Source organism: Globicephala melas, chromosome 1 (genome assembly GCF_963455315.2).
Source record: "Globicephala melas chromosome 1, mGloMel1.2, whole genome shotgun sequence".
NCBI lineage: Eukaryota > Metazoa > Chordata > Mammalia > Artiodactyla > Delphinidae > Globicephala > Globicephala melas.
Genome location: NC_083314.1, coordinates 90,570,355 through 90,595,121, shown reverse-complemented (window position 1 = coordinate 90,595,121; position 24,767 = coordinate 90,570,355). Strand labels below are relative to the sequence as shown.

At 34.5% G+C, this 24,767-nt stretch overlaps 1 protein-coding gene across 3 annotated transcripts in view; it reads left to right on the top strand.

The window, feature by feature from the left end:
- CEPT1 (choline/ethanolamine phosphotransferase 1) overlaps window positions 1-24,767 on the top strand; it is a 36,082-nt gene that overhangs the window by 9,339 nt on the left and 1,976 nt on the right. For all 3 annotated transcript variants that reach the window (XM_030869003.2, XM_030869002.2, XM_030869004.2), the window contains exons 3-7: window positions 1,602-1,749; window positions 3,682-3,823; window positions 17,267-17,351; window positions 23,877-24,008; window positions 24,488-24,646. In XM_030869003.2, the coding sequence (XP_030724863.1) occupies window positions 1,602-1,749; window positions 3,682-3,823; window positions 17,267-17,351; window positions 23,877-24,008; window positions 24,488-24,646 (666 nt within the window). The remainder of the gene's footprint in view (window positions 1-1,601; window positions 1,750-3,681; window positions 3,824-17,266; window positions 17,352-23,876; window positions 24,009-24,487; window positions 24,647-24,767) is intronic.

Here is a 24,767-nt window from a genome sequence, read left to right as displayed (position 1 = left end):
TTTAAAGTATGAGATTCCAAGAAAACATTTAAGAGAAGATCTTTACCTTTAATAACTGAGATCTAAATAGACCTCTGTCAGAGAGATACCTCTTTGCAGTGCAGAATATACTGAATATTTTTTGCAGCTCTGAGTAGTTTTAATTTGCAGCCCTGAGCATTTAATATGGTTAACTTGATAACCAATATCTGAGAAATATCTTGCGGTTATAAAATTTTTTTCATGGCCTGGACATGGGAAAATAGTAAAAAGTGATGCAAAACACTCTGACACATTCTTACGGAGAACAGACCAAATAGAAGCTCTCCTTTTTTATTTATTTATTTTATTTGTTTTTGGCTGCATTGGGTCTCTTGCTGCACACAGGCTTTCTCTAGTTGCAGCGAGCGGGGGCTACTCTTCATTGTGGTGCGCGGGCTTCTCGTTGTGGTGGCTTCTCTTGTTGTTCAGTACAGGTTCTAGGTGCACGGGCTTCAGTAGTTGTGGCAGGCGGGCTCAGTAGTTGTGGCTTGTGGGCTCTAGAGCACAGACTCAGTAGTTGTGGTGCATGGGCTTAGTTGTTGCTCCGCGGCATGTTGGATCTTCCCAGACCAGGGCTCGAATCCGTGTCCCCTGCATTGGCAGGCAGATTCTTTACCACTGCACCACCAGGGAAGTCCCAAAGCTCTCTTCTTTTAGTTCACTACATTTAAATTCAATATTAGTGGTTCAGTTTCTGTCTGGGAAAAGAGAAACCATTCCTTGAAAATGTGACCATAAATATTTGAAAAATAATATAAGCACTCTGTCTAGTAAGTAGATCATTATTTTCCTAGTGTTGTTTCATAGAACATTGAAGAGATGCCTAGAGCCCATGCTCCACAACAAGGAAAGCCACCGCAATGAGAAGCCTGCACACCACAACAAAGAGTAGTCCCCGCTCGCCGCAACTAGGGAAAGCCCGCCCACAGCAACAAAGACCCAACACAGCCAAAAATTAAAAAAATAAATAAAATAAATAAATTTATAAAAAATAATAAATAAGTTACATGCTCAAATAAGTTTGGGAAATGGCAGCATGTTGTATCCCCCTTGAATATGCACAATAGGCATTAGTGAATAATCACAATATGCATTAGCAATCTGAAGGGCTGGAAGAAGTCCAGCAATTAAGAAATCTGTTTAACATTGTTTAATCCAATGTTTCCCAAGTGAGTTTAGCATGGAAATTTTATTTTCGTGTAATACCTATAAGCGTCTTGAAAGATACAATTTGGGAAAAACTGTACTGGGTTATTCATTAATTGATTCGTAGAATCTAAATGTTAGGAGAGATCTTATAGAAGTTACCTAGCCTAATCTCTCATGGGATTTCTGTATTATCCCTGTGAAGTAGTTATCCAGCATCTGTTTGAGTACTCCTACAAAGCAAGGAATTTTAATTCTCTTATAATTCTGATTGTTTACAGAAGTTTTTCATTATGTAGCACCTGGATCTTCTCTCCCATAGCCTCCAACGTCTCTGAAAAATGAAGATAAAATATCTGCAAGTAAAAATATATTAGCCAGATACAGTAATTAATATGTCTTATTACTCTTGCTTTTCTTATTTTATTTCACAGGCACCTCTGTGGGCATATATTGCTTGTGCATGTGGCCTTTTCATTTACCAGTCTTTGGATGCTATAGATGGGAAACAGGCAAGAAGAACCAATAGCAGTTCTCCTTTGGGAGAACTTTTTGATCATGGGTGTGATTCACTATCAACAGGTATTGTTGATTTTTTAATATTAATGATTAGCAGAGTTAAAAGGAATATGATAAACAGTGATAATAAGATAAATAAGAGGTTCCTGGTGTTATAATAGTTATCAGAGTAAGTGGTTTTTTGTATTACAAGTTTTAATATTTTCAAAAATATAAATCTGGTTAATATTTGTTCATTATTTGGTGGTATTGGGAAATTTAGAAATTAATTTCTACTTAAGTTATTTTTAACCCTATATATCATTGTTTTGACACCTGTTGTTTTGAAATTCTAAGGGCATAATTGTTATCATGGAAAAATCTCATAAATTATAGATGAGAGTTCAATAATGCGAGACTAGGAATTTGTAGTCTTTATATTTAAATGGACGTTATGTAGACATGTAAAATTACGTTGTAGACTTGGAGTATAACCGTGATAATGGGCTTGGATGAAAAGACTAGAAAAAAATACACTAAGGTGCTAGCAATAGATAAGTTACTATAATTAGATTATATGTGTTATGTCTTTATTTGTACCATTTAAAAAATAATATTTCGGTAGTTTTTTAGAGGGCAAAAAGAAATTTAGAAATTAAGTGACAGTTTCTAACTAGTCTTCCTTTGAAGAAATCCCCTCACCCTGACTTCCCACCCACCCCCGACACACACACACTTATTTTTTATTTAGCAGCTCAGTTGGTTTCTTGTCATTTGTCATAGCATTTAAAATATTTTAAAAGAAGCAAACAAAAACCCTTGATGGTTTTACCTTGTGAACTCAGATTCACATACGTAGGTGTATGTTAAAATCATTGTTTCAGTGTATCCTGACAGCAGCTTGCTTAGTAGAGGGGAAGGAACAGCTAAGCTCTTATAAAGGCTAGTTGGGCATCTTGAAAGGCTATTATAATTTAATTAGTTGGCAGCAGAATGATAGGTGTCCTGTTTTTTAAGTGATAGTCATTTTTGCATTAGTAGTTTGAGTTCCAGACTTTTATAGGAAGTCCTTTTTTTTTCATGTATATTACCCATAATGAAATCTGCTAAATAAGAAAAGACAACTATCTATCTAAAGCTAGTAGGTCCCTTTGTGAATTATCTAGGCCTTTTGTTTTTCTTTCTTTTTGACCTTCTGCCTTGTAATTTTTCACTGCTAACTGGTATTATAGAGTTGGGGGAATACAGACATACCTCAGAGATATTGTGAGTTCGGTTCCAGACCACTGCAATAAATATTGCAATAAAGCGAGACACACAAATTTTTTTGGTTTCCAATGTATATAAATGATATTTTTACACTACACTTTAGTCTATTAACTGTGCCAGTAGCATTATGTCTGAAAAAACAATGTACATACCTTAATTAAAAAATACTTTATTGCTAAAAGAATGCTATCATCTGAGCCTTCAGCAAGTTGTAATCTTTTTGCAGTAGTAACATCAAAGATCACTGATCAGAAATCATCATGACAAATATAATAATAATGAAAAAAGTTTGAAATATTTTAAGAATTACCGAAATGTGACACAGAGATAACTAAGTGAACAAATGCTGTTGGAAAAAAAAAGGCACTGATAGACTTGCTCAATGCAGGGTTGCCATAAACCTTTACCTGGTTAAAAAAAAAAAAAAAAAAGGACAGTATCTGGAAGCATAGTATCTGCAAAGTGTAATAAAATGAGATATGCCTGTACTCCAAAAAATGCTAAAGTATTTTAGTTGCTTTCAAGAAGTTTGGTTCCACTAAGTGGTGTAGTGAAAGAAGAGATCGAAATTACAGGGTAAATGATAATGTAAAAGATGATATCCTACTTTCCTGTTTGCATAGATAACTGAGAGAAGATTGTACGTTCACAGCATGTTTTCTTTTTGCCTCATGTAAAATCATTTCCAGCTCAGTTAATGTTTGTTATTCAGATTTTTCAGTTTTCATTATGATCTTTCTTTTTCAGTTTTCGTGGTTCTTGGAACTTGTATTGCAGTGCAACTGGGGACAAACCCTGACTGGATGTTTTTTTGTTGTTTTGCTGGGACATTCATGTTCTATTGTGCACATTGGCAAACATATGTTTCTGGAACATTGCGATTTGGAATGTAAGTAACACTTAATGGTGATTTTGTTTTCTCTTTCAAATATGTAGAATGTTGCTTATAGGTATTTGAGTATTAGGACTTGATTAAATCACTAGTTCAGTAAATAAAAGACGTTTAAAACTCTCGTTATTTAGCTACTATGTAACGGTCTCAATCATGTGTCCTTCTGTCACACTTTTTAAAAGGAAATATTAGAACCTCCCAACCAATATTTTTAAAGTAACATGAAAAACAGTAGGCCCTTCACTCATATCCACTGTATTTCCCTCAGACAAATTCATTTTTCTTTCTCCCCACTGTTATTCACCTTAACACTATGTTTTACTTTGACACATGAAAATGTATTTTCAGGAAAGAAAAGATAGTTTATGAAAGCAAAGAGCAACTCTTATCTCCAAATATCATAGCTTAATTAGATTTTATTCTTTTCACATCGTTTTATTTATGAATCTATAAATATCTAAGCTCTTAATAATTTAGTGGATATGAGCACACCATATAGATTACTACTGCCAACAAAATGGCTAACAATTTAAAAAATGAAATAGAAACATTCTTCAAACTCCGAAGTGAATAGTTCCTACGTGGTGATTAGTACTTTTCCGTAAATATTAATGAGTAAACCAGTCTTGGAACAATGTTAAGGATGGAATTCACCAACTGGTGTTTAGTTAAGTATCACAGATCCTATTTACACTGCTTAAGTTAGTCTTTTATTTTTTTCACGGTGTAGGATTAAAAGATAACTTGAGAAAAGACTCTGAAAACTTCATGGAATATCAAAATAAAAATCTTGATGTCAAATGATAGGAGAATATCTTAACCTAATTTCTCATTAAGGCAAATAATTAATGAATTTTAAAATTTTAGATCACTGATAAACTTAGTTTTCTAGGCCTTGAAAAAGCCAGAATGCATAGAAATTTTTAGCTGTTCCCTACAAGTTCACTTCAGGTGATTTTTGCTAACCTTATTTAAATAGAATTTAAGATGTTCTTATGACAGTAAATGAATAATTATTAATACTTCGGATGTTAACTAAAAGACATGTCTTGGAAGAGTTTAAAGATAAAAGGATTTAGAGAACATGTTTAAGGCCCATCTCAAGTGACAATAGTGGACATGAGTGTCCAGTTGAAAACTGTATGCCTGTGCATTCATCAGCAGTTTATAAAATGATCTATGCTCAGAAAATATTGAAGATATCTGATATTAGAAAAGAGCAGTAATCGAAAATATTATATGCAGATGTTTTTCCTCAATATTTTCATAGCCTTTACATTATCTCAGTAATGTTTTCATAGTTTTTTTCTGCTTTAGGTAAAAACCACAGATTATGATAGACTTCTAGGATCACTTGGTTTGTCCTAATTCAGTTTTAATTGTTTGTGATGTTACTGTTTTCAAAAATAGCAGAATTTGTAGTATCTGTTTTTCACATAGTTTATGTTTCATTGGTTATTATCTCACAGTTAACTTTCAAACCCTTATTTTGGAAGCTTATCTAGCCCTAACTTATTTTCTTTCCCTTTCAAGTAAAGCAGCACCAGCTACATGGTGTAGGAACTGAAGGAAGGAAAGAAAATGAACTGTGGAAGCAAGGGAAGAGTTAAATAGACAGTGTTTTTAGCAGTGATTTGCTATCACAACTTTCTTTTTGCCGGTCTTAAAATTTCCCTTGCAGTGTATTCCTTTGATGAAATATATACTTGAAGAACTGAAAGCAGTTCTATATTGTTAAATCATAAGATGCTTATAGGAGTGTGGCAGGAGATAAGGCTGGAGAAGATCCAGAAAATTGAGGGCCTTCTATGTCCTGCTGAGGGCTTTTTATCCTGAATCTATTGAGAACCTTTGCAGGACCTAAAGCAGGGAAATGACAAAAGTACCTTTTGGAAATACCAGTCTAGCAACAATTTGGAGGGTGAATTAGAGTGAGCTGTGACAGAAGTAAGAAGATCCCTTAGGAGCCATCAGCATAATTAAATGTGAGGAACAAATGAAATCTGAACTAGCACAATGACAGTGCTATCGAAGAGAAAGGGATAGGTTGGAGAGAGACTTAAGAGGTAGAAACTGTAGGACATAGTCTGTATTTGGTTATGGAGAATGAATGAGAGAGCAGAGACTGGAATGACTCCCAGTTCCCCTCCTTGGGTGGTTGGATGGAAGGTGGAGAAAGGCCCTGCAGGGAGAGGAACCTATTCAAAGGAATAGTTTTATCTAGAACACGTATGTGAGGGATTTTAGACATCCAAATAGAATGAGAATAGCAGAAAACAGAGAGAGCAAGCCTAGAAAGAAGCCCATGAAAATTATTGAACAGCCAGAGTAGGAGGAGGCATACCAGAATGAAAAGCCAGTAGAGGGATGAATTTCAAAAGAGAACAATGCTAAGTGCTGCCAAGACTCAAAATGAGGCCAGACTGTAGGGAACAGAAGTGAACAAAATAAATAAGCACACAGTTAATACAGGTTACTTATAAAACGTGTAGCTGGGATGGGAAGGAGCAAGGTATCAGAGGAGCAAACATGGGCTCAAAGGAAGAAGGGGTTTGTATTTTTAATGGGAAAATTTTGAACATACAGAAGAAACTGACTTAGAAAAGAGATTGAAGACACCTGAAGAAAGGGGGGTGATTTATCGAGCTTAGACTGCTAAAAATGCAGGACCCAAAGGAGTAGAGTATCAGGCAGTTGGGACTAGATTAGGAGCACACTCTCCCTCTGAAACTGTAGTGCTTCCTTATAATGGTGTGGAAAAATATCTAGAAATATCGAGACCAGCTGGACTTAATTTCTCAGTTTAAATTAAATATTTGTATTGTAAAGGATTTTTTTTAATCGACTTTATTTATTTATTTAAATTGGCCGCAGCTTGTGGAATCTTAGTTCCCCCGACAAGGGATCGAACATGCGCCCTTGGCAGTGAAAGCATGGAGTCTTAACCACTGGACCTCCAAGGAATTCCCTAAGGGATTGGTTTTGATTTGGGAAAACTGTATACAGTTTTCTGAAATCTTGCATCCACATTAAAGCAACACCGAATTTAGTTATTTTTAAAATTAAAAGCAAGCTACAACCTTCATAGAAATATACTGCAAGTGCTTTACATTTAAGGAAATATTTATCAGAATACCAATGTAATGGAAGCATATGGAATAATATAGATATTTCTAAAGTAGTTTTAAAAATGCCATTTTAGATTTCACTTTTTTTTTTTTTTTTTTTTTTTTTTTTGCGGTACGCGGGCCTCTCACTGTTGTGGCCTCTCCCGTTGCGGAGCACAGGCTCCGGACGCGCAGGCTCAGCGGCCATGGCTCAGGCCCAGCCGCTCTGCGGCATGTGGGATCTTCCCGGGCCGGGGCACGAACCCGCGGCCCCTGCATCGGCAGGCGGACTCTCAACCACTGCGCCACCAGGGAAGCCCCAGATTTCACATATTTTTTTTTAAGAGCAGATATAATAGGCAGATGTATAGTAGCTTAAATATCGAAGTAAAGTTTATACGTGTGGAAGAGAAAGTCCAAATTTTATTTATTTAATTAGGAAAGGTCAATTCTCAAATATAATTTGAGAAAAGAAATTTTTAAAAATCACTTGCGTTTTGTTCCTCCTTAGGGGAAAGCAGCCTTAGCCATCTTGGGAATTTTATTTTAAAACATTTTTATTTTAATTGTTTTATTTTGATATTTATACACGAGTGACAAAAAAATCATGAGGTTTCTTAATATATATACAATAAATCCAGGTTGTTATATGTTTAATAACCTTATAAAATAGTATATTTACCAAAGAAGAAATTTTGTTTGTTTTTCTTAGTCTCCTAGTGTCCCTATTTTTAGTTTTTAAGTGTGCTTGCACAAAAATTGGCATAATAATTTATCCATAACTAAATAATTTTCATTCACAGTCAAGTATTGTGAAAAAACCAATGTGATTTGGATACTTCTTCCCTGAAAGTATGAGCTATATCTTTGTTCTGATTACTAAAATCTGATTTGCTAAAAGCTGCCTTGCACAGAGAATATCAGTACCTGTCACAGCTAGACAGACCTCTGTCCTGACAGTGCTTCTGGACTGAGTAAGTAGAGAGCTGATGGAGATGGGTACTGCTCATGGGGACCTTCCAGACACAGCTTAGACCTTTAGGATTCTTACTAGCCTGGATGTGAAAAACTGAGGGAGGGATATGGGCTTAGAGGCTAGAACTGCATAGAAGGATTGGGTTAGTGGAAGGAGAGAAGAATTACGAGTTGAAGCTCATTTGTAAGCGTTTGTAAAATATTCTTTTAATGTTTATGGATTATATTAAATGGAAGAGTTCACATTTCTTAAGACCTAAACCCTCTATATCCAGATACTTTTAAATATATAACTTGTAGATGTATGTATAGAATCATTTTTATAAATTAAATGCTTAGAAACCCTAAACAATCTACAATAAGACTATATTTCTGTAAAACATAGGTCTTAAAAAATCTTACACACTGTGAAAGGTAAAACTCTTAAGTTATCGTTTCAGAAAAAAAATACTCTTGTTATCTTTTTGGGAGAGAATAAAAGAAAGGAATTATAATAGATTGAACTCAGGCCGGTGTGTCTTGCCTCAAGTGTTATCTCCAAATTATCTGTATATCAGTTTGGGCAAGGCCCATGACTTTTGTGGGCCTCATTTCCCAATTTGTAACGTAAGAGTTTTGGATTACATGATATCTAAGGTTCCTTCTGAGAGTCTATTACTTTTATAGATATTATTTCTACTGTGCTTATTATTTATAGTTATAGCAGGCAGAGTATCTTCACTTTATGACACTTTTCAATTCATGCATCTAGGGTTTCACATTTACATTAGCTAAAAAGCCTGCCACCAACATTTATTCCTATGTAAGTAAATAACTTCTGGCTTTTTCTTTTCTGTAGTCAATTGAAAAAAGTTAATAGGCTGTGTATTTACTAGTAGTGTGACAAATCCAGTTCATCTTCATATCCAAATAACCTCTAAAGAATAAGTATTCAAAGACCTCCTACTTCCAAGTAATTAAAAACTGTTGTCTGTTATATTGGGTTGGCCAAAAAGTTTGTTCGAGTTTTTCCGTAAGATGTTATAGAAGACCCCAAATGAACATTTTGGCCAACCCAATACGTAATCCACTTTCTGTGGATTAAGAATTAGGAAATTTCCTATATATAAAATAGATAAACAATAAGGTCCTACTGTATAGCACAGGAAACTATATTCAATATCCTATAATAAACCATAATGGAAAATAATATGAAAAAGAATATATGTTATATAACTTATCTATTTATAAAGTATGTTATATAACATATACATACTATATATACATATTATGTTATTTTATATATACATATTATATTTTATTAACTGAATCACTTTGCTACACACCAGAAACTAACACAACATTGTAAATCAACTATACTTCAATAAAAAATAAAAGAATTAGGAAGCTTCCTACTAAATTGCTGTATAGGATCTGCCTATCTTTAAATGTTTAAGATTTATCGCATGAATTATTAAATACCAGAGATTTTCCTTTTAGTTCCTAGTTTACCTGTTTTGGTTTTTTTTCCTCAGCAATGATTCATTCATTTGGACTCTGCCCATTTAAATTTTATCAAATTATTATAGATAATATCCTAAAACAACTACAGCATTTGTATTAATGTAAAACCTAGATTGTAGTTTGAACTCTCAGATCATCAGGTAAAATCATGGACCTCTTTCTATCTCATTAGCATTCCTCAGTTCTTAATTTTGATTATGTAGTTTTTATTTGAAGCCTGTTCTATACTGCTACTCTATTTCTGTCACCATTGAATTGGATGTTTTAGCTATTTTTACGACTAATAAACTAATCCAATATAGTAGAGAGTTATAATGCTGATGGGGAATTAAGGGAAGAGAAAGGAAAAATGATAAGATTCTTAGACTAGAAACAGGAAACAGGATAAGGAAATGGCCAATTTGATTTTTGCTGTGGCCATATCAAAAGAAGTCATACTTTCACTTTCCCTCTTGCCCCTTCCACATCCATGTGGTAATTTTACTGAAATAGCAGAGGTAGGAGCAGGATGAGGTGTGGAGAAGTGAAGGGTATAAGATGATTAGCGGTTTTTCAAGCACATAGATAGATGACTGTCCACTGGGGCTTCTGGGAAGCATTTCTATCCACAGGGAAGTCTGGATAGGTTCTGGCAGTGAGGGGACCTATGTCACAGACAGTGTGATTATTTAGCGAGTAGTATTCACCATTCCTAGGTAATTAAGAATTGACTGCATTTTTAGTTCCAGTGTTTCCAGCTGCCTATTTATGAGTCATTTATTCGGTGTATTACAGTTTTAAATTTTAAACTTTTATACTGTTTTGATTTGGGTAAGAAGTATACCTGTATGCATAAGGATAGTAATTGTACTGTATAAATTGTTTCATTGAATCTTTAGATGTCTTTATAAGGAGAATGCTACATTTTAAATCTATTTTTGCTACCTTGTTTTAGTAGGGCTCTTTAGCAAAAGCTCTGAGTAAAGTTATTTTGAAATGTTTGTTTCCTTATGCATAGATTCGATGTTACAGAGTCCCAGATCATAATTATAATATGCCAGCTTCTCACAGGAACCCTGGGTCCTTGGTTCTGGAACTTCACGGTAACTGCTAGAATATTCATGCTGTCCAGTGAACAATGGCGTGAACTCAATAAAGACAGCACCTTTGTCATGCACAGAGTAATTTAAAAACAGAAATTCAAGTTTTCTTGTGGTATTTCACAGACAAACAGGTTATTAGAAAACAAATAATTTTAAGATATAGGGCAATAAAAATCCACCCTATTAAACAAAATTTTTTGAAATATAATATTTCTGGTGATTTGATGCTAAAAACAATTCTCTCTCCCATTTACCTACTGTACCTGGTAACATTTTTGCTCTGAAATATTTTTGAAACAAATACCTTTCCACCATTAAACAGAACTTTTTGGTATTTACATTTTTAACAAAATAAAGCAAGCAGAGTTTTCTTTAGATAGGTTAGTTGAGAGGACTCTTTATAGTAATGTAGGAAAAATTCTGTTTATTCTCTTAATATTCTTTAAGAAACCTGGTACTAGTTTTTCTGCTTCTATTAAATGATCTTGGTTTTAAAAAAATAAAAAATTTAATGTTAGAAGCTATTCTCACTTCTATTTGTTTTGTTTACTGTTTTCCTCTCTTAGTTGTGCTTTAAAAACTAAGTATTCTTAGCTTTTCATGTTACTGTAGTTATTCTTTGAATACCCTCCTTTTTCTGTTTTGTTTTGGTAAATACCTATTTCCTTAATTAATGCTAAGAGAGGAAGTAATAATATCTTTTTTCTTTCATATTAGAATTGTAATTTTGGCCTTATGACTTTTGAAAGTTTAAAAAGATTTATTAAGAAATGGTTTCCCAGTGGAATTTTCCAGAATCCTTCACACTTTAGTATGATAAGGTTTATTTACAAGAAAAATAGATTTTTTAAAAAATTTTGCAGTTTAGGGAGTATTGGGGAACTGTTCATATTACAGATCATTCTATCAATACAAGGCAGCATTAGGTTTTGTGCATTGAATCCCCATACCCAAACATGCTTCAATAATATGATAGAAATAGTGAGTCTCTGATAGCAGTTCTTTCTGAAAGGTATCTTGTTGCATTATAAATCCAGTTATTCAGTGGTAGTAATGATGGCTTTGGGGACAAATCAATAGTGAGGGATATCCTACATCATGTTTTCAAATAAACTTGGAATATGGAGTATACTAAAAAGTACTATAGGCATGTTTTAGGAGCAAAACTAAAGCCATTTTCAATTGAATTTACAATGTATTGGCATAATTATTTGTGGGATTCCCACCTAGAGCAGAATAATATGCATAGCTCAGGATGTGTCATTCTTTAGCACTCCTTTACACTTAACCTGTTTCTGGTACTTTCTCCAAAGACCTGAAGCTTTATGCTCACTGCAGTTGTCTAGATTTATAATTTTTGATAGCTCATTTATTAATATTAATTAAACTTACAAAAGGTTTTTTTCCACCAATGTTCTTAAAGAAATTAATAGGATACTATTATTTACCTTCACCTTGTCTGTCTATGATAACAAAGTACCCTCTGTTTATAGAACCCTTCCTATTAAAATGTTTCTAGAACTAAAGCATTTTAACATCTTGAAAAATGTTTTGGAAATACATTTTTTCTTCAGATATATTGTCTTCACTTTTATCAGTTGCTAACTTGCAGAGATTTTCCTTTGCTTTTAATGTGTGTTGCTTTAACTGATTTGGTCATTGAAATGAAATTGTCAGATGTACTTTCTTTTTTCTTTACAAAGTCAGAGGAAAATATAAGCTTCAGAAAGAGTTGTTCTTTGTAATTTGTCTCCAAATTATTTTAATTTATTAGCATCTAAACTTCCTGTGTTAGCTATTGCCTGTGGTATTCTGCCATTTTAGGGAAAACTGTGTTAGAATGCAAGAACCTTCATCCTGAAACATACAGACATCTTAGTGATAACAAGTTAAAAACGTATGACAAATGTTTGTCCCAGCTGATTAGCAGACTAAAAATTAGAAGAGTTTTAGCACAGTGTAGGAACAACACTAATTCCTTTCAAGGCTCTGCCACTTATCATTTCTGTAACCTTTGAAAAGTCACTTACCCTATCTGACCAGATTTCCTCATCTATAAAATGGTGGTAATATTTCCTACCTCCTAGGATAGTTGTAAAGATTAAAAGAGTAAAACATGTTGTGTGCTGACTACAGTGCTTGTCATAGTGTTTATTATCATTATTGTTACATTTTAAGACCTGTGTTAGTAATTCCTAATAATTTCCAGATTTCTTTCAAAATTGATTGTGCTATTTTGAGAGGAAGAATATGTCCATGATCCCTTTATTTAACTCTGAGATTACTACTAAATGAGGTGAGAGGACTGTCTTCTAATTTTTCTGTTGCCAAAGGTGATAAGGATAGGCTGCCCCCTTAAATTTGAGACCTAAACTTTAGTTCCTCTTAGAGGACTTGTTCTATTCTAGCTTTTGCCTGTTTTTCTCTTATTCAAAGTCACTGGGTGGGTTGTTGTTTTATTTTAGTCTTCTCAGATAGTCTAAAGATCTGTATAGTCACTCATGTGGTAGATAATACTGTTTTAAATAATTCAGCTTATCTCAAAAATAGATGCTTAGACTTTCTCTATATATAACACTTGACTTTAAAATACTCGTAGTTGTCACTCAGCTGTATAGTTAATGTTAGTAACATTAAGCTTGTCATGCGCAGTTTGCCCCTTATGAAGGGTAGAAAGTAAAATATTGGAAGGCAGTATGTTGAATTTCTAGGTCAATCTTCATTCCGGTCTACTAGTACTTCACCCACCCTGGTAAAATATATAATGAGTACCATATTCTGCTTATGTATAAGTTCCCTAGAACATCAGATCCATTTACAAATAATTGCAAATCTGTAGTTAACAGCAATCTAATCCTTGACTAGGACTCCAGCCCCCTTCAATGACTTTCTAAGCAAAATGCTTCTTTTAAAATAGTAGCTAACAAGTCAAATTGTACAAATCAGAATTTCAATGACATTGCAAATCTAGCCCTAGTGCGTATTCTCTATTAAAACCAAGCTGGTAGCCAACCCAGTTACAACGAAATTATATTTATTATGTATAGTTTAATTTAAAAAATTATGTTTCCAAATTAACTGCAAGTATAGTTTAATTTAAAAAATTATGTTTCCAAATTAACTGCAAGTATATCTTTGAAATGCATATGCCATATGTAGATGAAAACTAGATTAAATTGTCTTATTTCTGATATTGAAAATGCTAGGAAATGACGATTAACATGCTTATCAACGCTCACAGAATGTCAGTTAAATCCCTTCACATTCCTCAGTTAATGCTGAGTCTTGTTGGAATTCAAACCAAATGCATTTGTTAGGAATCTCTCTGAACACTAAGAAATAAAAATGAGACATTCAAAATAGAAATTTTCTTTATAGTTAGCTAACTTAGATGGTTTGGAGTTGTTGCACCCCTTAATCACTTTTAAAAGCTGTACTTCTCATGAAATAGCTGTCCTGATCAGGGAACTTTTTAAGCTGTCTTTCTCTGGTGATGAAGCCTCCCTAGGATCCGCACTCCAACTAGAAAGCTTCTATTTCTTTTTAGTTAAACAAGTTGAAGTTAAAATTACTCATATTTATTTAGGACGCCTTGATATCTTTACCTCTTATTTAGTTGACCATTAGGATGTTGTAAGGAGTGATGGGCCCAAGGGATTTGTTATGAGTGTTGAAGGTTATTTTCACTGTGGACTGCCACACTTACAGCTCCCCTGTCAGAAAGATGGGAGAGCTCAATCTCCACAACTGGTTTGCTTTTCTCCACCTTTCTTCTGTGACAACCATTAGAATGGGTTGTTTGTTGCTGGCTTGTTGTAGTAATTTAAGTGTGTTCTGACCAGAGTACTCATGGATTATCCACAGCAGTTGGGAAAGTTCTTTTTGTCCTTTGACAAAACCTATACTAAAATAAAGTAGAAATAAGAAATTATTTAAGCAATACAAGTCAAGATATTTAAATACTTTCATGGTTATAGAAAATTATGTTTATTATCGTCTAATTTCCCCCCTCTGAAACTTTTAGGCTGTGAAAATCTAATGCTATAGTTAAAAGATTTGTTTTCCCATGTCTGTTTTAAAAAGTCACTCTGGTGTTTTAGGTGGTTTTCTACCACATAGCCCTTGTCCCTTGTTGTTTTTTTTGTTTGTTTTTGTTTTAGAGAAATAGTTCCAACACTTGGAAATATTATCACCCATGTTATTATTTTGGAAATAACAAGTGACTACAGAAATGCCAAATTCCTGCCTTATATAATATTCTCTAGATAATTATGTCTTTCCTGCATAGCCAAAAAGCATAAAATGAGCCCCCTCCTAATATGTGTTACAGTAAATTCAACCCATATTGAGAGACTTCTTAGTGGAAGGGTGGAAAAATGGACTGTCAGGTAACCACTTCTCTTCTAAACAGAATCATTAACTCTTGTTCACTGTTAATCATTTCTGCCACCTGTCCCACTTAGCTTGCTTAGTTTCTCTCTTTCGGGATGGCCTCGCACTGCGCGTTTTTTCATTGACAGTCAAGATTAGAGCCACACATCTAGAAGTGGTGATAGGCAATTCTCATGATTCAGAGCAGGAGGGCTTTATCCTGGAGTACAGAGTATTCCGCTAAATCAGATAATCACACAGGAAAAAATGTTCTTAACTAACTACCAACTGGTAAGTAAGTTTTCCCTGACTCTCCCTCCTAACATTAAGGCATTGTTGATCTAAATTCAGTGATAATATCTGAACGGTTTACAGAATTCTGTCTTCCAAAATTTCCAAACAGGCTAATCCATAAAAATTTCCCAGGAATCCCAGTTTGGGCTTTGTAAAGATCTTTCATGTTTCCTAATCTCTTTTACTTACATTCATCCAAGGTACAAAGATTAATTGCATGAGGTTCCCTCCATTTTTATTTTGTAATTCTATACTTCTGGCCCTTCCCCTCCCAAAAGGCTACTTCACATATCCAGCAAAATGTTGTAAGATGTCTACCCTCCTCCACCCAAGACAGAGTCGATCATCTTTGACACCTGCTTAGTCTCCTGAGTCTGCTACTGAGTGTAATTCCCCTTATTGGCAACATCACTCACCAGGTCAGCTCTACAGATTCTTTTGAGCCTAATTCAGTCCATTTTTTTTTCAATAAATGTGTATATCAAGATAACTACATCACTATATGTTTGCAGCTTAATATGCTTCTATTTAAAAAACATTCTTGAGCAATCAAAGATAATTTTTTTTAGTTGTGAGAGATTGGTCTCAATCTGGTTATTTATTATGAGCATAAAACTTACATGTCTTAAGCTCACATGATAGATTGTCTGCTTGAAGTATCAATTTTAGAAATGGGGGCTCTATTCTGCTCTGGGATTTGAACCCCCTTGCTGTTGTTGCTATCAGTTTTCTTAGGCTGAATTTTTTTTTAAGTTTACCTTCTTAATAGATAAATTATTCACTTTGTTTAAAAACTAACATTATAAAAAAGGTGTGCAGTGAATAGTCTCCTTCTCATCCTCATCTCCAGCTGTCCAGTTCCCACACTGTCCTCTCCAATAGGTACCCACTGTTCTTAGTTTGTAATGTATCTTTCCAGAAATTTGTTATGTAATTATCAGCAAAAATTAAAATGTAATATTATTTTTCTTCTTTTTTTATGCAAAAAGTTCATATACACATTCTGCAGCATTTTTCTTCACCCAATATAACTTTGATATTTTTCCATGTCACCACTAGAGAGCTACCCCACTCTTTTTTTAAAAGCTACCCAATAGTTCACTGTATGGAAGTACCATAATTTCTATAACTACTCCCTCATTGAGAGATATTTTTAAAGTTTTGCAACTATTAATAATGCTGTAATAAATAACCTTGTACAGACATTTTGTGCAAGCATATCTGTAGCGTAAATCAGTAAAAAAATTAAAAGGCATTTGGATCCAGTAATCTGAGAATGACAATCTCAAGATTATAAAAAGTGCTAGTTTACAGAGGGAAAGGAACACCAGTTTTTGCTTTGCTCCTCAGTCTTCAGAATATGCCCATATTCTTTTTTCAGACTTTCAGGCTTCTAATTTCTACTGCCCTGTTTTTGTACCAGGTTTGTCTCTTCTTGACTATAAGATCATTTTCAGCAACCTCAAAGCTAATTCTTGGCTGCTTTCAGTATCTTCCTTCTAGACGTCTTAGAGTAGTTGACCTAATAAGCATAAGAATTTGATTGAGAATTGGGTGAATTTTTTTTTTCACACCCACATCATGGAAGGCATTAAATGAATATATCTAAAGGGCAGTAAGTTTTGCCAAGGTATCAGAGATTTATGTTACTTTAGTAATAGCTCGCCATTTCTTCCATTTGATACTACAAAGCACTTATTTGAAGATCTCATATTATATAGCAGTACAATGCAATCCTCTGCTTGACATTCAAAATTTAATACACACACACTTTTTTCTTTTCTTTTCTTTTTTTTTTTTTTTTTTTTTTTTTTTTTTGGTGAGAAAGGTTAAGCTGTAGTTTCAGCCCAACTTCAATGAGTCAGAAATTTTCTTTAGAAAGGAGGGGTTTTTATTGCTCTGTGAAATTCATCAAATGAAATTAAAACGCTCTGGATTTTATTTGATTTTGCTCATAACAAATTTTTGACACCTCCTTCTCCCCTTTCCTCAATATTTGAGATTTTTTTCTATTGTGCATGATAGAGGAATGCTGCTAAGCTTGCAAGTAATTAACCTGAAATTGTTTTGAGTAATTCTGCTTTTTTGGATTTTTTGTACCTAATCAGAATTGATGTGACTGAAGTGCAAATCTTCATAATAATCATGCATTTGCTGGCAGTGATTGGAGGACCACCTTTTTGGCAATCTATGGTAACTCTGCACATTGTGTATCCCATATAATGCATGTTGTCTTTTGCTCGTGTTTTTCTAATATAGTATAATCCAGTTAAAGGATGATATGTAAAATTATTTTATTCTTTCTGAAAACAAAAAGTCACAGCAATGATAGGACACAAACTTCTCTTTAGGGCATAGTGAATTTTACTACCTGGGGTTATGTTGTACAGTAGGTCCATTTCAGGGTTATTTTTGAAGGCTATCAGAATTATTATTTGTTATCCTATTTTACAGCTGAGGAAACAGCAGGTAGTGTATCAAGTTAACCAATGACAAGATTAAACTAAATATTTTATTCTCTTTCTGAGCTACATGAGTCTACTAATTTCTCCGTTATATGCTTAAAGCTGAGTAACAAATCTTGGTAGTAAATTAACTCTGGCCCAAGAACAGAGTAAGTGCTTATTGAAATCAGTGCCTTAGGATTGTTTTCACAACCCAGGACCTTGATTTTCAACTTGACTTGAAATACAGTCACCCCTACAAACACAAGTTCTTTTCCACAAACTTCTGAAAGAGCGAATATAATATATATAATACGGGGGCCAAGAACACAGTCTCAGGAACCAGACTGCCTGAGTTTGATCCTGGCTCCACTGCCTACTGTATGAACTTGATCTGTTATTCAACTCTTGTGGCTTAGTTTTCTTCTCTGTAAAATGAAGACAATAATAGTACCTGTCTTATAAGGTTATTTTGTGTATTAAATGAGTATGTGTAAAGCACTCAGACCAGTGCCTATCAAATAATGAGCCCTCAATAGAAGTTGTTGCTGCTCTTACAGTTGGCATGTTTGCTACTCCTAAACAAACACAGTTCATAAAAATCAGATTAATTTTAAAGTATAAGGGAAATTTACTGAGCAAGATTTTTCCCTTACCTAACTCACTTTATGATGGTAAATTAGATACTTAAGGAAGTGTAATTAACATGCTTCCCTAAGTATCTATTACCAGAAATTGTTTAATGCCTTTTGTTGGGAGGATAGTGTTGTGAGGAGGGCGAAGATGAAGGAATAAAGAAAATCCATAGTCAACCAGGAAAATTCTGAAACTGTTCATTCATGTGCATAATATCATTCAAAATCACATCTTTTTTTACACATTAGTCTCAAAAGTCAATACTGTCTCTAGTGACATCTGAGGTCTATAGATACATACACACTGTATACATATAGATCTATATCTATAGATCTTGGATTTCACTAGAATGTTATTACTTTTGCTCTTGTGTAGGTTAAATAGTTAGCAGTTATAAATAGCTGTAAAACTATTAAATAGTTAATAGTTTTAAACAATCTGGCTGTAGAAGAAGGAAAGAAAAGATTTTCTTTTCCTGAAACTAGGTAATAAAGCCTAAAGCCTACCTCCCACTTAATTTTTTTTAAATTTCTTCACTATATTATTATTTTCATAGGCTTTGTGTTTTATACCAAGATCTCTCCCCCTCCAAAATTATTTTGCATATCTTACACACATATAAATTACCTTTAATGTTTCAGCATATCAGTAACAAAAAAAATGGGATTTCTGGCTTAATCATCCAAAATCAAGTCAGCATCAGGTATATATCCCTAATTATCTGTATCAGCATGGAGGTACAGAAAGCATTGTTTTCAGTGCAGTTATGTATTCACGCAGGCTATACACATATCCATAATTTTTAGGTGGTGCCTGGTAGTAAATTTGCTTCAGGTAAACTTGTCACCTTTCTTTATTAGAATTTATATACACAATCTATACATGTACATAACATGTAATTTTTTTTCTTTTAAAAGGATCAAATATTTTATCCTATCTTTATTGACAATTAAGATAATATAATCATTCTTTTTTATTATATGTTTTAAAAAAGTAATCTGAGGAACTCTCAGATCCAAGACTGAAATGGAGGTTGCAGTAGGGAAAGAGATTCACGGGCCACTGTCTCATTATTAGCATCGTTGTTTCTACTGTTACCATCATTAAAATAAAAGGAAAGGACTGGACTTCTCTGGTGATATTCGGAGGCTTAGAGAAATACTCTGGGTTCTTTGAGCAGATTTCAGTACAGATTCCCATAATTGACTCCAAACCACTGTATTTCTTTTTTTCTTTATCCTTGGCCCTATGGGCTCATTGCTGAATATGCTGTTTTGAATTGCATTGTGTTAGTTCAGGAAAGACTACTACATGCAGTGCTCTGATTTATTTGTGTGCCAAAATGGAGAGAAGATATTTAGGGCCTAGCTGTGAAATTTTTATCTCTTTTGAGGTTGAGGCCATGAAATGGAAATTGCCTTCCAAATCCTCATTAAAAAACTTTTACTCATATTTAAGAAAGCAACTTTATAGTAAAAACAAACAAAAACAGTGCAAATGTCTTCTTAAAGCTGATTTTAGAAAATCAGCTGTTTTGCAAAGGTAAGTGATTTCTATCTACTGCTTACTGATTACCCATTTCTTGCCTTTTTTTTTAATTCAAAGAGTTTTGTGGGGGTTTTTTTGTTTTTTTTTTTGCGGTACGCGGGCCTCTCACTGTTGTGGCCTCTCCCGTTGCGGAGCACAGGCTCCAGATGCGCAGGCTCAGCAGCCATGGCTCACGGGCCCAGCCGCTCTGCGGCATGCGGGATCTTCCCGGACCGGGGCACGAACCCGTGTCCCCTGCATCGGCAGGCGGACTCTCAACCACTGCGCCACCAGGGAAGCCCAAAGAGATGTTTTTTTTACCAAAGGTTGTAGTTAGTTTTTGTTGGTTTTGGTTGGTTGGGTTTTTTGTGTGTGTATGGTTTGTGTTTTGGTTCCCCCGCCCTTTTTTACGGAAAGAAATTATTTTCATGCACAAAAGTTAGTATATGGTTTACACATTGCAAAAAACAAGACTTTTTTTGTGTATTACTTCCCTAAAAGAATATATCCTTTTGGGATGTCTTGGAACTATCTTCTATCATATATATAACTCTTTAAAAAAAGAATGTCATCACTTTGGAAGGGACCCATAAAATCCCCTCACAGTTACTTTCACTGACGTTTGATTCTTTTAAAAGTAGTAGCTGAGGACTTCCCTGATGGCGCAGTGGTTAAGAATCCACCTGCCAATGCAGGGGACACAGGTTTGATCCCTGGTCCGGGAAGATCCCACATGCCACAGAGCAACTAAGCCCGTGCGCCGTAACTACTGAGCTTGTGCTCTAGAGCCCGCAAGCCACAACTACTGAGCCCGTGTGCTGCAACTACTGAAGCCCACGTGTTCTAGGGCCCATGTGCTGCAACTACTGAAGCCAGGGTGCCTAGAGCTTATGCTCCACAACAAGAGAAGCCACCGCAATGAGAAGCCCACGCACCACAACAAAGTAGCCCCCACTCGCCACAACTAGAGAAAGACCATGTGCAGCAACAAAGACCCAATGCAGCCAAAGATAAAAATTAAAAAAAAAAAAAAGTAGTAGTAGATTAAACGTGTAATAAACCAGGAGACACCTTCTGGAATCCAGTTAAGGCAAATGGTGGGTGTTACTACAGGTGAAGTTTCAGAATTCATTAGGTAGAACTGAAGACGTGCTATATAGTGTAATTTATTTGTATCTCATTCTTAAACTAAAAGACTTAAGTAGTGGCTTTATACTTAACTAAATCAGACATTATAAACAGGCATTCCCACATTCTTTGGAAGGAAGTATCTAATCTCAAAATGATACTTTCTGTTTCTGCTGAAATTTACAAAGCCTGTAAGAATATTTTATTATGCTCATAAGAAAACTTGTCTAACAGCTTAGTAACTGATACTCTGCATTAATCCAAACGATTAAACCAAAATCTGTGTCCATTTAATCTGGTACACCTGAGAATTTAAGATTTTTTTTAATCTCTGAAAAATGAACTACATTAAACTGATATTATTTGGCTACATAATTTTATGGCATGAATCCAGAGGATTTTACCCTAGCTGTAGAGCAGACACCATGACCCAAGGGAGTTCTTATTCTTCCCAGTCTCAAAGACCATTGACATTCTGGGTAGGCCTGAGATAAAAGTGTTTTTAGTACAGCTTTCTGGCTGTTTCTATAGAGTGGATGCACTTTGATCACCCTGCATATGTTCCAGGAGGCTGAGGACAGAAAGAAAGATTGGGAAGGACAATGTGTCCACCCTCCTTGGTCTTGAGTGTGAGGTGAAAATGGCAGTAATTTTAATACTTTTTAAAAGTGATTGATCAGTGCTGATTTTTAAGTGATCACCTGGTGAGACTTGGGGTTCCTCTGACTTCCGCTTTCCCTTCATGTTGCCTCATTTTGTTGTAGCTAACTTCCTTTTTTCTTCTTAACGTGACAGCAAGGTGTGTCACGTATTTTGAAATACGGTAGTATTTCAAAAAAAGACATTCTACGTAGAGAGAGAAAGGGAGAACATCTTAATCTATTTGATAAGTTTATACTGAGCACCTACAATATCCAGGGTTCTAAAAATCAATTCAAACATAAACCTACATTCAGGAGCTTATGTTTTGGTGTATGTAGCTATCATATATGACAGAAGTGAAGAGGGCCCTAAGAATGTTTATGATTCTTTGCCCCTACGTCTATAGCTTGCTTACTTGGTTTGTGGTCCAAGCCATTTACTAATTTGCCTGGCTTTCGTAATGTTGCTGTTTATCCTTTGTTCTTTCAGAGAGCAAAAATTTCCATGATCCTAAAGCATTTTCACCAAATTTTAAACACATTTGTGATGCAATGCAGTTCAATTGTGGCACAGATTACTGCTACACTAGAGTTGGCACTTGTTTAGTGCCCTGGCCTTAATACAGGCATGCCCCTGTAATGGATTAATGCTTCACTTCTTTTGAAATCTAAGTGAGTGTAGTATTTCCTCCTTTGCCAGACAGGTCCTTTGTCTTTGGAGGGAAAAGGAAACTAGACAGAATATTGAATTTCAGCCAGGTGCATCAGACTTAGATTGTAATATCCTTAGTTTTCTGAACTGGAGCAAAAAAGTCTCTTGGAGTTCAAAGCAACCATGGTGTTGATTTTCTCCTTTATTGAAAACAAGCTCTGAGTTTGGACTGTAGGGTTTGGAGATCAGTTAGAGAAGGAAGGAGACAATTTAAGATGCTCCGTGAAGTTCTGGGCTTAATTTTTAAGTTGACCTATTTCATTTTAGAAAATTAAACACTGCCACAGTACAACTTGAAATTTGAATTGTTGATTTCCCTGTTTTTTTAGACTGCAGTTTTGCAAGAGGTCGTAGAGTTGTGTAAATAAACTGAGTTCTTGAGAGTTTTAAAGAAATAGAGTAGCTAAACATTAAATTTTATATCTATCAATTTTACCAGGGTTTTATACATACAAAAAATAAGAAGTGTCACATTCTTATTTGATTTTAAAAGTGTAAGCAGATGGCATCCCTAAAAAGTGTAGACAGCCCTGATTAAAATGTCTTCATTGTAAGAACTCATTGCCTATTAAACTAATGTGGGCTTTTGGAATCTTATTCCTAGGGTCATTTGTTTTACTTAATAGAATCTATCATTTTACTATTCCTTTCTTTTCAGTCCATATTGGACAAAATTGGAGACTTCAGAAAAGCTAAAAAGAGATGTGCAGAAAGAAAGAAAATCTTAAATGATTTTTAGGATTTAGTATTATACAAGTGTATTTAATTTTAAATGAGGTATATTGTGTTCACAAGGTTAGATACATGATCTCAAAGCATTCAGCCCCCCTTACTTTAGGTAAATCAATTCATATTTTCATATACTGTAAAAATTTATTATTTACTTCTTCTGAAAAGTAAACATGTTAAAGTTTCGGATTCACAATTATAGAGCTGTACCTGCTTGGGTGTGCTTCACATATTTTTCGTCCTGTCCCTGAGTTTGCTCTGCTCCAATCAGAATCTCTTGACATCAACATGGGAGCTGTTTTTACTCTTATGTGAAGCTACAATTTGAGATTACAGAAGCTCCTTGAATATGAATGCCTTCTTAGTTGCTTTCTACTTTTACTAGCTGGCTGTATTCTAACAGTTTGGAATTGGGAATTCTCTAGTTTGCAGATTTTTTAAATCTAGTTGCAAATATTTCTAGTCCTTTATGCTCCATGCTTTCTCTCATAACAATTAGTAACGAATTACAGATTTAGCAGTAGAGTTCAAAAAATGCACAAAGATAAAGGAAAAGTACACTTCTTTTATTAAAAGGCCAGAAGATAGCCTGGTTCATTATTGCGAGATTTCTGGGATGCATTAGGTGAACCTTATTTAGCTATGACAGGAGCTAATAAAGTTGGATCAGTTATTTTTTTTTAAGTTGGTATCAGAAGTCAGATTAATTTTTATGTAGTCTCTCATTTCTTGAGACTTTATATTGTTTATAATGGAAAGGTTAGGGAAACTTCCATCAATTTAAGTATTTACTAAACTAGAAGGAATGGAGAATATATCAGAATATGAATCAAATGTTTGATTTGTTTTCTTATTTTGATTTATATATATATTAATTGTTTTCTCTCTCTACCCATTAAAGATTCCAGTGCTGAATATTCAAATGAAAATTTTTCCTGCGCTTTGTACTGTAGCAGGGACCATATTTTCCTGTACAAATTACTTCCGTGTAATCTTCACAGGTGGTGTTGGAAAAAATGGATCAACGATAGCAGTAAGTATTTCTTAAGATTTCCAGTGATTGTGCTAGGACTTAGTTTTGCAGTCACTTTGTTTTTCATTTGAATTGTTATTTGAATTAATTAAAATCATTGTTAATTGAGAGTTTCCACTTAGTCTTAAAAAAACCCCTGAAACTTCTCAGTTTTATTTACACATGTATACATTTATATGCTTTTATTTGCATATTTTTTGTGCATGCAGACACACACTTTTATACACATATATATATATATATATTTTTTTTTTAAGTGCGATCTGCTTTGTAAAATGTCTGCCCTCTTAGGTAAAATCCTCAGTTTGTGCCTAACTAATCCATGCTGCTGCTTTTCCTTAGCTGTTCTGGTATTCAGTTATAAAAGCTGCTGGCTCTCAGACACCGTGCGGTTCTTAGAAGTTCAAGTTGATCTGTCTTCCATCAAGCAAATCGGTATAGAATACCACTAACTCCTCACTTCTCTTTACTCTGTACAGGGAACAAGTGTCCTTTCTCCTTTTCTCCATATTGGATCAGTAATTACATTAGCTGCAATGATCTACAAGAAATCAGCAGTTCAGCTTTTTGAAAAGCATCCCTGTCTTTATATATTGACATTTGGTTTTGTATCTGCCAAAATCACCAATAAGCTTGTGGTAAGCACCAGAGTTTTTGTCTGTTTTCTTTTTAACTTTCATCTTATTTTGGTTTTATGGCCATAGTTTTCATTTCATAATTTCCTAAGCAGTTCTAGAGTTTGCTGTCCTCTAATCAAAA